Source organism: Bison bison, unplaced genomic scaffold, assembly GCF_000754665.1.
Source record: "Bison bison bison isolate TAMUID 2011002044 unplaced genomic scaffold, Bison_UMD1.0 scf7180017864524, whole genome shotgun sequence".
Taxonomy (NCBI): domain Eukaryota; kingdom Metazoa; phylum Chordata; class Mammalia; order Artiodactyla; family Bovidae; genus Bison; species Bison bison.
Window position 1 is genome coordinate 456951 of NW_011495075.1, and position 10889 is coordinate 467839.

At 54.4% G+C, this 10889-nt stretch overlaps 1 protein-coding gene across 1 annotated transcript in view; it reads left to right on the forward strand.

Moving 5' to 3' along the window:
* NAV1 (neuron navigator 1) overlaps nucleotides 1-9756 on the forward strand; it is a 146234-nt gene extending 136478 nt beyond the window's left edge. The window contains exons 24-26 of the mRNA XM_010831110.1: nucleotides 469-587; nucleotides 1985-2182; nucleotides 3786-9756. Of these exons, the coding sequence (XP_010829412.1) occupies nucleotides 469-587; nucleotides 1985-2182; nucleotides 3786-3881 (413 nt within the window). The 3' untranslated portion in view covers nucleotides 3882-9756. The remainder of the gene's footprint in view (nucleotides 1-468; nucleotides 588-1984; nucleotides 2183-3785) is intronic.
* The last annotated feature ends 1133 nt before the right edge of the window (nucleotides 9757-10889 follow it).

Sequence of the window (10889 nt, forward strand, 5' to 3'; positions counted from 1 at the left end):
CCCTCCATGCCCTCAGTGTGTGGAGCACTCACTGGCCCCATGCCTGGCGTGGGTCCCCTTCCCTCCATGCCCTCAGTGTGTGGAGCACTCACTGGCCCCACGCCTGCAGCCTTAGAGCCGCGGGTCGCTGAGTAAGTGCCCAGTGTGGTCCCCCTGCCTGTGTCAGCTGTCAGAGCCCTGACCTCACCCACACCCCCAGGATCGCTGAGAAGACGCAGGGGAGGTGTTAGGGGAGCTAAAAGCTGCCTCTGGCTCCCCCGCCTCCCATCCACCTGGAGAAGCATCATTTCTGAGGCTGCAGCAGGCTGTCAGCTCCCACTGTCTTGACCACGATCTCAGTTTAGCCCAGCCCTGTGCTTCTTTCATGCTCTAGTTCCAAGGCCTTCTGCCTGGTATTAGGGAGTCAGTGGGGCAGACAGCCAGGGAGTGAGGCTCTAGGCCGTCTTCACAGCCCTCTTCTCTTGCCAGGTCCCTGCTTCTTTCTGTCTTGCCCCATCGGCATCGAGGATTTCCGGACCTGGTTCATCGACCTGTGGAACAATTCCATCATCCCCTACCTACAGGAAGGGGCCAAGGATGGCATTAAGGTGAGCCCACCCTGGACCCTGCTCAACCGAGGCCAGGCTGGCCCACCTCACAGAGTGGAGACAGAGTCCGACATGCGGCCCCTGAGATTTTTAGGCTCTCCTCCTAACAGGCCGGGCGAGGCGCTATGCAGACCGTGCTGCCTTCCTGCCTACGGCCAGCGCCCATCAAACGGCTAACGACCACTGGCCTGGGGCTGTGTGTCCAGTCCTCGGCCTCTGAGTCTCCTCCAAACTCAAACCACTCCCTAGGGATTTGGCCAGATAGAGAAACAACTGAGTTAAGAATTAAGTAAAATCCTATTATAGCTTTAGGTCATTACTAATTACTAATAAAAATGTTATTCTGGTCAAGTTACTTGACCTTTTTAAACTCCTCGTATGTAAGAAAGGAGACAGTATAAATTCGCTCTGTTTTGAAGTCAAATGAAATGTGTGAAAACGTTTGTAAAAGTGAGAATAAGAACTTTGTGCAAAAGGCAGCTGTCACTTTTAAAAACCTCCTCAGTTTTCTCACCCGTGAATTAGGGCATACTCATCACTGGTCCACTGACCGGTGACGTGGTGACTGGACCAGTGGTCATGTTCTATCCATAAGAGTCACGTGTCGGTGTGACACACACCATCTGATGATGTGGGAGATGCAGTGTGTCACCATTTTCATTTAATTTTGCATTATTATTAACAGTTTTGTAATTTAAACCATTTTTACACAGATGATATCTCCTTTCAGCAAAGCCCAAATTTCTTTCAAAAGGTATTATTATTACCGAACTGAAATTTCTTACTTGGAAAGTAAAATTGCAGGGTCATACGACTTGTGGGGTCCATGTCAAGTTTTAATACAGTTTGCCAAATTATTCTCCAAGATGGTCTCGGGACTCCCCGTCGGCCCTGTGGTTAAGACTCTGCCTTTCAGCACCTGGGGCGCAGGTTCGGTCTCTGGGTGAGGGGCTAAGGGCCCACATGCGTGTGCTGTGGCCAAAACTTAAAAAACAAACAAGATGGCTTCTACCAATCTGTGCCAACTTATTTTATTTCCCATTTTGGGAAACTCAAAATCCTACAGGAATCCAAACTTCATGGCTTTACGTTTGAGGAAGTATAGACACTTCAGGGGGCTTCCCAGGTGGGGCTAGTGGTAAAGAACCCGCCTGCCGGTGCAGGAGGCGCGAGAGACAAGGGTTCGATCCCTGCGTCAGGAAGATCCCCTGCACGAGGGCATGGCAACCCACCCAGTATTCTTGCCTGGAGAAGCCCATGGAGAGGAGCTGGCGGGCTGCAGTCCACGGGGCCGAGAAGATTGGACACGACTGAGGGACTGCGCACGCGGCACACACATCAGGAGCTGCTCACCCGAGGGCTCTTCACCAGTGATCACACTGCTCCTTCCTCTCCAGGTTCACGGGCAGAAAGCCGCTTGGGAGGACCCTGTGGAGTGGGTCCGGGACACTCTTCCCTGGCCCTCAGCCCAACAAGACCAGTCAAAGCTGTACCACCTGCCGCCCCCCACCGTGGGCCCCCACAGCATTGCCTCGCCCCCAGAGGACAGGACAGTCAAGGACAGCACCCCCAGCTCCCTGGACTCAGACCCACTGGTGAGTAGAGGCCGCTGTAAGGCGGAAGTCAGGGTGTCACAGAACGGAAGCCTCGTCCACACCCTGCTGGGCCCAGAGGCCAGGGTGAACGTGAGGCCACTGGTGGCAGCTCTGACCATCAGAACCCCAGACTGAGCTAAGCGGTGTCGCCCACCAGCAACGGGTGTATCCGGCAGAGGCCAGGTGGGAACAGCATGCAGAGCGGGGGAGCCAGGGACCCATAGATGTTGGTCCTGCTCCTGTCCTTGCTCCCTGGGGTCGTCCTGGGGACAGCCACGGTGCAGTGACTCCAGGAGCTCTTAGAAAGTGGGCTGAGGGGCTTCCTTCCGCCTTCCCAAGGCAGGAGCCGGGTTCAGTCCCTGGTCAGGGAACTAGATCCCACGTGCTGAAGCTAAGAGTTTGTGTGTGGCCAGTAAGACCCAGTGCAGCCAAATAAATAAATAGTTTTTTAAAAAGAAAAAAACGGGCTGAGACAGGTGACAAACTACAAAAATATCTACAGTGCTTGTAACAAAGAGAACTGACACCCAAAACATATGACCCAAACCCTGAAACTTCCATACAGAACATGGACCAAGGATATGAGCAGGCTTTGACTAGAGGATAAAAATGGAAGATGACCCTTCCCCTCTTTAATCACTGAGGGGAAGCCTATGACAAGGAGGTAACCAGCTCAATGTTGGCAGAGTCACACATGTGGTAGGCTCGGCCCTTCCTTCTGCTGGAGGGGGTGTTGGTCATCAAGCCATCTGGCAGGACGGTTTAGCAGATGGTATGGACACATGCTCATTGGAAAAGACTCTGATGCTGGGAGGGATTGGGGGCAGGAGGAGAAGGGGACGACAGAAGATGAGATGGCTGGATGGCATCTGACTCGGACGTGAGTCTGAGTGAACTCCGGGAGTTGGTGATAGACAGGGAGGCCTGGCGCGCTGCGATTCATGGGGTCGCAGAGAGTCAGACACGACTGAGCAACTGATCTGATCTGATCTGATGGACACATGCACAAACCCAAGATCTTGCACTTCTACACTGCCAGTAGGAGATCGTTCTACTTTAATCCTAATACATTTTATTTAAATTTGGACCTTGTAGAAAACAGGTGTTCTCTGTATAAAAAGGCTTTTAAGTCAGGACAGTGTTAATCGTGTAAACAGAAGGCTGGAACAACGATGCTTCCTTAGCTGAATGAGGGGGTCAGAGTTGTGACCTGTTGAGGAAGCCGAGAGGACCAGGGCAGGAGGTGAAGACACTGGCATCCAGGCCAGGCCTGGCGGGGTGGGGAGGGAGGGGTGCGGGGCTGGAGGGATGGGGTGGGCGGGGCTGGAGAGATGGGCGGCCCTGGGGAGAAGCAGGTCCTAATGGCACCTGAGTTGGCGCTTAGCCCCCTGGGCTGCAGCCTCTTGGAGAAGAGCTGTTAGGCGGCCTTGGGGCCCCCACACCCTCCAGGGAGTGGCCAGCAGGGCACAGCGTACGCCACCCCCAGTCGCCCCTCACTCCCCAAGGCCGGGTTCACACAGGGTGGAACCAGCCCTGCACTCCCTGGGTTCTCCACCACTTGCAAGTCCCCACTCTCCTTAGCTGTCTCTCTGCCCCTCTTTAGATGGCCATGCTGCTGAAACTGCAGGAAGCTGCCAATTACATCGAGTCTCCAGACAGAGAGAGCATCCTGGACCCCAGCCTCCAGGCCACGCTCTGAGGGCCCAGCAGCCAGTCACGGGACAGCGGGGCGGGGGACAGTGCCGTGCCGTCCCCTCTGCCTTGCTTTCTCCCAGCGCGGGCTCTCCAGCCCCAGGACAGGAGGGGCCGTGGAGGAAGGGGCAGGTTCCTGGTGCTGCACCTTGGAGAACTCCCTGTGGGACTGGCGGGTGGACCCGCGTCCCCAGATCCATCTCCTAGTCTCCTCTGGTGACTCTGAGGAGAAGATGATCCTGGCTCTTTTTCCTTGATTTCTTGTCTCAATTACAAACTCCTGGGCTTTCTGGGGAGGGGTTCAGAAGACATCAAACAAGCCTGCGGTAGTTCCTGATTCTCACAAACGGCTCAGAGACACAGCCTCACCGGGGGAAGTCTTCTGGGAGGAGGCGGCTCCTGGACCCTCCCTCGGCCCCTGCCCAGTTCCAGCCACTGCCAACAGCTCTCCCTGCCCCCAAGATCAGGCTGCAGGAAAAAAAAAAACCACGTGGTTTACAACGTTTAAATCAATCTGTAAAAGGTTTAAAAAAAAAAAAAAGGAAAAAATGAAGCTGGAGGGAGGAAGTCCAGTTGCAAGGTGCGCTACCCGCCCCCCCTCTCGACACATGGGGGATACCAGCGACACGGCACCCACGTGAGACGCGGCCAGACCACGAGGATGCCACTGCAGCCTTCAGAGAAACGCCACCGGCTCTGCTCACAGCATCTAAGTTAGCACACGAGTCAATAAACCCGACTTTTTTTTTATTTTTGTTTTGTTTCCATTTTTCCCTCTCATTTGCCTATTTATTTTCCTCTTCTTTCTCAGCTTGTTTTCCTGTACCCTCACAAGTCCATGAAATGCTCAAGCTGCTTATCCTGGGGCTGTTCTGGCTTTTCCAGGTCGCCCTGTGGAGAATCCAATGCCAGGCAACTGGCACCCGCAAGGCGCCTGCCACGCAGCCGTGTCTGGCACTCTGGGGGCTCTCGTGGGACCTGAAGTGCCAGCTCAGCAGTGGGACAGGAGGGACCTCGAGTGCCACACATCTTGCCTGGAGCATGGCGGCCAGTCTCTGGAGGAGAACATGGGCCCATCCTGACAGAAGACCTCAGCTGAGCTTCCCCGTGGACCGGAGGGAAACTGGAAACTGGAAATCTCCCTCTGTCTGTGGCCTGTGGAGCCCCTCCATGCACTGTTCTGATGGCAACTGCTTTGCCCAACTGAATCCAAAATCCCTGGCTGGCTTTTACTGTTGGTTCTGAACAAGCGAAGATTCACTTAGGAGTGGACACCCAAGTGAGATGCTCCCAATCAGAATATAAGGAGTCTGATTTGGTGGCAAAGATCTGCCTTCGAAAGGGATCCACCTTTTGCAGAAGTTGCCCTGAAGGTTCGGCAGTGCTAATTCCTTCATTGGACAAGCATTTATTGGGCACTTACTGTGTACCAGTCACTAGGTATAAAAAAAGAAGATGTGAGTCCTTACACTCACTGTCTAGCAGGAAACATTAATCTCCACTAAACACACATCTTATCTTGTGGGCCCTCAGGATCACCTGAGAAATGGCGTCCAAACCGCAGGAGCTGGCCATAAAGAAGCCCTCGACTAACTGCCCAGTGCACTGGGTTGCCTGGTGAGGCTGTGGTTTTGGGCTCTGCAGACCAGGGATCTGTGATGCTCTTTGGAGCCCCAAGTAGCACACACTCTTATCAGAACCTACAGGCACAATAACCACTAACCTGGATCTCTCTGTCCCACCAAACCAAGGAGCAACTGCATCTGAATCTTCCTATTAGAAGACGTTCACTTAGGTCCAAAAGGTGGTCAGATTGCTCCTTTTAGAGGCTTCTGCAATTCCCCTGGTGGCTCCCAGGGATGACGGATCTTATCTGCTGAAGGGAATGTCAATGCTGCTAGAGCTGTGAAGACCCCAACCCTGCCAGAAAATATGCAATTCTCCTGTGGGAAGAGGCTGTCTGTCCAAGGATGGTGCTGACATCACTGCCTTAAGGTCTCTGCCGTGCAGAAGGAGGCGGCCCTGGAGCGGGGCGTCCCAGCTTGGAAGGACGAGAAGACACCCCGCCAGGTGGGCCTTCCCTGGGCGCTGGCCTCTCAGCCCCACCTTGGCTGTCGACCCGGGGCTGGGCTCCGGCTCCGGCTCCAGCGCCGTCTCCCCCAGGGCTGAGCCCCATCTCTGTTCTCGGTGCTGCCCGGCCGGTGCCTTCTGTCCTGGGTGTTACTGGCTACTTGAGAAAAAGGAAAGGGGTGACCCCCTTCCTCCATTCCAACTGCCTCAGACCTCCCGGAGCGATGCCTGCCTCCCCGGCCAGCGTGGAGGCCACGGTGCAGTCTGCCTGGATCTCAGCAGGCTGGCCCTGGCGGCCTCGGGTTCTTGCGCCTCATCTCTGAGCCCTGGCCCACAGAGCCAACGGCGGCGTTGCACTTGGCTCTTCAGCTGCCAGCCTCCAGAAAGTGGGCTCCCGGCCAGCGCGGGGGCACCACCCACCGCTGTCCCTCTGGAGTCTGGACTCCATTTCCAGTTGTCCACCTGGGCCCCTGGCTGTGGGCGTCCATCATCCCCCAGGAATCGTGGCGACTGCGGCCGGCCAAGCCTCCTCACGGTGCTAGGCCCCTCGGCGCTCACGCAGGCCCCTCTGAAGCCGAACCCCCGCCCTCCGCCCCTGCCCTGGAGTGAGTGGCCAGCGCAGATCCACAGCATCCTCTCCCACCGGTCCCCCTGCTTCTTGGTTGAGACGCTGGGACCCCTCAGAAAGGGACGGCCAGGTCCCAGGACTAAACTCGCATCCCGGCACCTTGAGAAAACCCGGCCCCTCCAGGACTGGGCTGGGTGCCGCCCCCTCCTGCCCCCAGCTCCTCTCCTCACCGCATCTGGCGAGCAGACCATGTGCTTCAGCGCCCAGCCCCACTTCCGGGCAGAGGTGCAACCACGGCCCCCATTTCTGGATGAAGGAGACCACCACATTTTGTCCAGTGTGTTTGTCCTCCGTTCCTGCTTAGGCACCAGAAATAAAGCGCGAGGTGACAAGGCCGGCAGAGGACACGCTATCTGTGTGTGTGTCTCCGGGAGCGGCTGGCTGCCGCCGTTGCATCTTCCGAGGCAGCTCCGCGGTGCTTATCTCTGCGCGTCTAGTCTCGGCGTCTCTGTTGCGTGATCTGCGTGTTGGGAAGTGGGAGGCTGGCTGAGGTCTTGGGGGTCCCCTCGCAGAGTCCCTAGCGGTCCGCAGGCTAAGCTTTGGTTTTGAATGACCAACTAGTCTGCCCATCCTCCTTGAGGACCTAAGACAACATAGGCATTTAAAAAATTTTTTTCTTCCGCTTTTCCTGGTTTGGGCCTAATCTCATCTCCACTTCGAGCTCTTTGCAACAAGACCCCAAGTATTCAGAGGGGGCACCCCGTCAGTCTCAGAGGTCACTTTATTTCCAGAGGGAGGAGAGAGCCCCCTCCCAGCAACACCTCACACGGGAGCCCTGCACAGAGGCGAAGGCTGCCTGTGAGAGCGAGACTTGTGGGACCCTCTATTGCAGGGTGTCTGGGAAAGGAAGCTGGTCTTGTCCTCACTGCACATTTCACACAGCCCTCTTTCTAGGGCTGATCGCGTTCTCCTCGTGCTTCCTTCCCTACTCCTGGGTCTTAGCTAAGCAGAAGCCGGTAGGGAGACTCTATAAACACCCCCACCCCCACCCCGCTGCCTGCGCACTGATGGCATGAAATGTACTTTTCCAGAGGGTTTGCTGCTGGAACACTGGAACTGTCCTACGATAACTGGATAACTATTATACTACTGAGTTCTGGCCCATGGCCCCACCCGAGAGGCCACAGTAAGAAAATGGTTTTAGGGACACTGTTCTCAGATGACCAAAGCCTGAGAATAACGCCCTTTATAACTGAAAGGAGCTTTATATATTCATGAACCCTCAGTCAACCTTGTCAGAGCCATGGGGGCCACCGCCTTGGCTTGCCCACTGCCCACGTGTGCTTGTCAGCCCAGCCTGGAGTACATACTCCCGTCACAGACCCTGTGGGAGACGGCGCAGTCTGAGAGTAAGGGCACACACCAAGAGAAACCCAGCAGCTGCAGGGCTGCCAGGCCAGGGGTATTAAGCCTGTGCTACTGGGTCCTCCCAGTTTGGCCTTTGGGTCTCTTAATGGCTGTGTCTGGAGAGCTTTCTGTGACGGGCATGGTCGTGGAAGGAAGTCAACATCTGTCCTTTGATTCACCTCTTTCATTTCTTAAAGCAGCAGTTCTTGTATCTGTGTCAGACCATCAGTGTCGGCAGCATCTGAGGGCTTGTGGAAATGAAACTCTCAGACCCCGTCCCAGACCTACTGAATCAGAAACCAGGGAGACGGCCCGGCGAGTTTTGTTTTAACGAACCCTCTTGGTAATTGTGCTGGACACTACAGGTTCAATCCACTGTGTCAGGGAAAGCCAAGGACCAGAGTCCCCACACTGGGGCTTTAGGACCACAAATAAGGTTCTAGGGTAAAATTCAGACTTTAACATTAGTTTCAAGGTCTTCTCACGTGTCCGCATGATTCTGTCTTTCCTTTTATTTAACAGAAAGAGTGTGTGCTTTGGGGCAGAAGTTAGGGGAATGCTTGCATTTCCTCGTAGAACACAACCTCCAGGGAAAAATATCACAGCTCTGAGATTTCCAGGGGGCTTCCTGAGGGGACGCGGAGGGAAGCCTCCTCCAGGTGTCTACTGCTGGGTGCTACTTCTCAACTCGGCCTCTTTTTGCTGATGGGATGAGAGCAGTTTAAAAGTCTGATCTGTATTTCCACGAAGCTTGTCCTGGCAGCACCCCTCACCCTTGTCCCAGTTCTAAAGGGCACCTGCCAGAACCTTCTGCCCGCCCCACCCCTGGTCCTGCCTGGCCACAGGAGAGCCTTCTCAGAGATGAGCAGAGGGCCCTCGGGTCGTCCATCTTTCCCCCGATTAAAACAATTTTTTTTTTAACTGAAAAGAGCTTCGTATTTTCCCAAACTCACAGATGGGGCCATGGGGGAGATGTGTGTACAACTGGCCTTGTTTAGTTAGTCCATTTGCCCTGTGAGAGCGCTTGTGGGTGGGGGACAAAGACCCATCTGGCACTGGGCCTCCTGGGGTCAGGGACCAAGTGCCTGGAGGAGGATGAGAGCCTGAGGAAGGCGTGAAGCCTGCACTGAAGTCACTCCACGGCCCGCCGGGTTCTTCATCTGCGGATCTCCCTGCATCCCTGTCACGTCTCCAGACTGAAGACACAGATGAGAAGGCAAGAGCTCCCTGTCCCAGATGGTCTCCAGACCACTGCTGTGCAGGAGTCTCCCGCTTCCTAAGTGTTCTTGTTTTTGTTTCTTTAACAGAACAACCTTTTTCTCAAATGAATTCCAGCCCTTGCTGGGTTCCTTTCCTTGTCCTTCTCACCTGCCCTGTTTTAGACAGCACTGTTTGTGTGATGGAGCCTTTGTTTCTCAAATGCATGGTGATCCTCCGGTGGAAGGTGGGCAGGGATCTTTACAACACTTTTTTTTTTTTATTTATTGGGCACAAACCCCCAAACCAGGATATGTGTGTGTCTTCATATTTTAGTTTTTATCATTGGTCTTCCCCTCTTTCAACCTACCCCCTTTCATATCTGATGTAGAGAAAGGGAGCCGTTGTATTTATACATAATTGCGGTAACAATCATGAGAGAGCTGGGTGATTTGTCTTAAATAATAAGTCAGTTGACAGTTAAATCCATCCCGGGGCCAGCGGATGAGGCCTTCTTCCCTCACTGCCAGAAGCCCTCTCACCTGGGTCCTCTGTCCATCAGGCATGTCTCCTCCCAGCAAGTCACCTGTTCAATGCCATTTGCGTTTCAATAAAGTTATCTCCTGTGTTGTCCGCTGGCTCTCTCTAGCTCCCTCTGTCTGGTTTTTGTCTCATTTATCTTCTGGTCCATGCCTTGATGGGGAAGGTCATTTGCCAAACCCAGAGTTAAGACCCACCTGCCCAGATGTCTGCTCCTCAGTCCTTAAGCAGGAGTCCCTCGGCCCCGTTGGCTGGGGTGGCTCGGGGTCCTGCCTGCATACTGGACCAACGTCCTTCACCAGAGCCTGAAACGTCCAGTGCAGACATGGAGGCTCTGGCATTCTCCATCCACTGCCACGATGTTCGAAAACAGACCCCTCTCCGGACTTGCCTAAGTTTTCTTCTGGGGGTAAAAGTGACATGACGTCTAATGGACGTCTGTTCTAATGGAATTCTGCTTTTCCTGGCCACTGAAAGAACAGCCTCTTTCTTACTGGGGAACTGCAGCCTCCAAATGGACATCTTTCCCCTACAAAGTTGTGCCCGTGACACAAGCCACCTCTGCCCTCTAATGGTGGTGGTTTAGGCACTAAGCCGTGTCTGCCTCTTTGCGACCCCATGGACTGTAGCCCACCAGGCTCCTCTGTCCATGGGATTCTCCAGGCAAGAATGATGGAGTGGGTTCTGCCATCTAATAGGAGGTGGCAAATGGGTTTAGAGCTCTTCTCAATGTAAGTAATGAAGGAATCATTCTTTCGGAAGAATACTCAGGTGAGGTGGCTTCTCCCTGCGGCCAACGTAGCCTCCGCAGTCTTAGAACTGGGCTAGGAACTGATGGCTGGTTTCCTTTGCTGCTTGGGACTGAGTCATGGTTCCTAGAAACATTTTAAGGGGCTTAACCTGAACCGCTTACTAACGAATGCCTGTTCCCATTGGCTCTGACCCTCCCGGTCCAACAGGGACCCAGCGCCCTGCCCTGCACTGCTAACCCCTCTCAGCAGTCCTTCAGGCTTCAGGAGTGTCTACACCTTGAGACTTGCCCCGGGTTGGCCCGGGAGGGCCATATTAACTACTCATCCCTCCACCTCTTTAAGGTCCAGCCATAATTTCCTTGGAAAAAAGTTACAGTTTCTCAACTAATAGGGCTTACTCTCATATAGTCATATAAGCACTTACTCTGGAAGGAATGCCCTTTCCCACGGCAGTCTCTCCTGGCCCAGTCCTTGAGGCTGG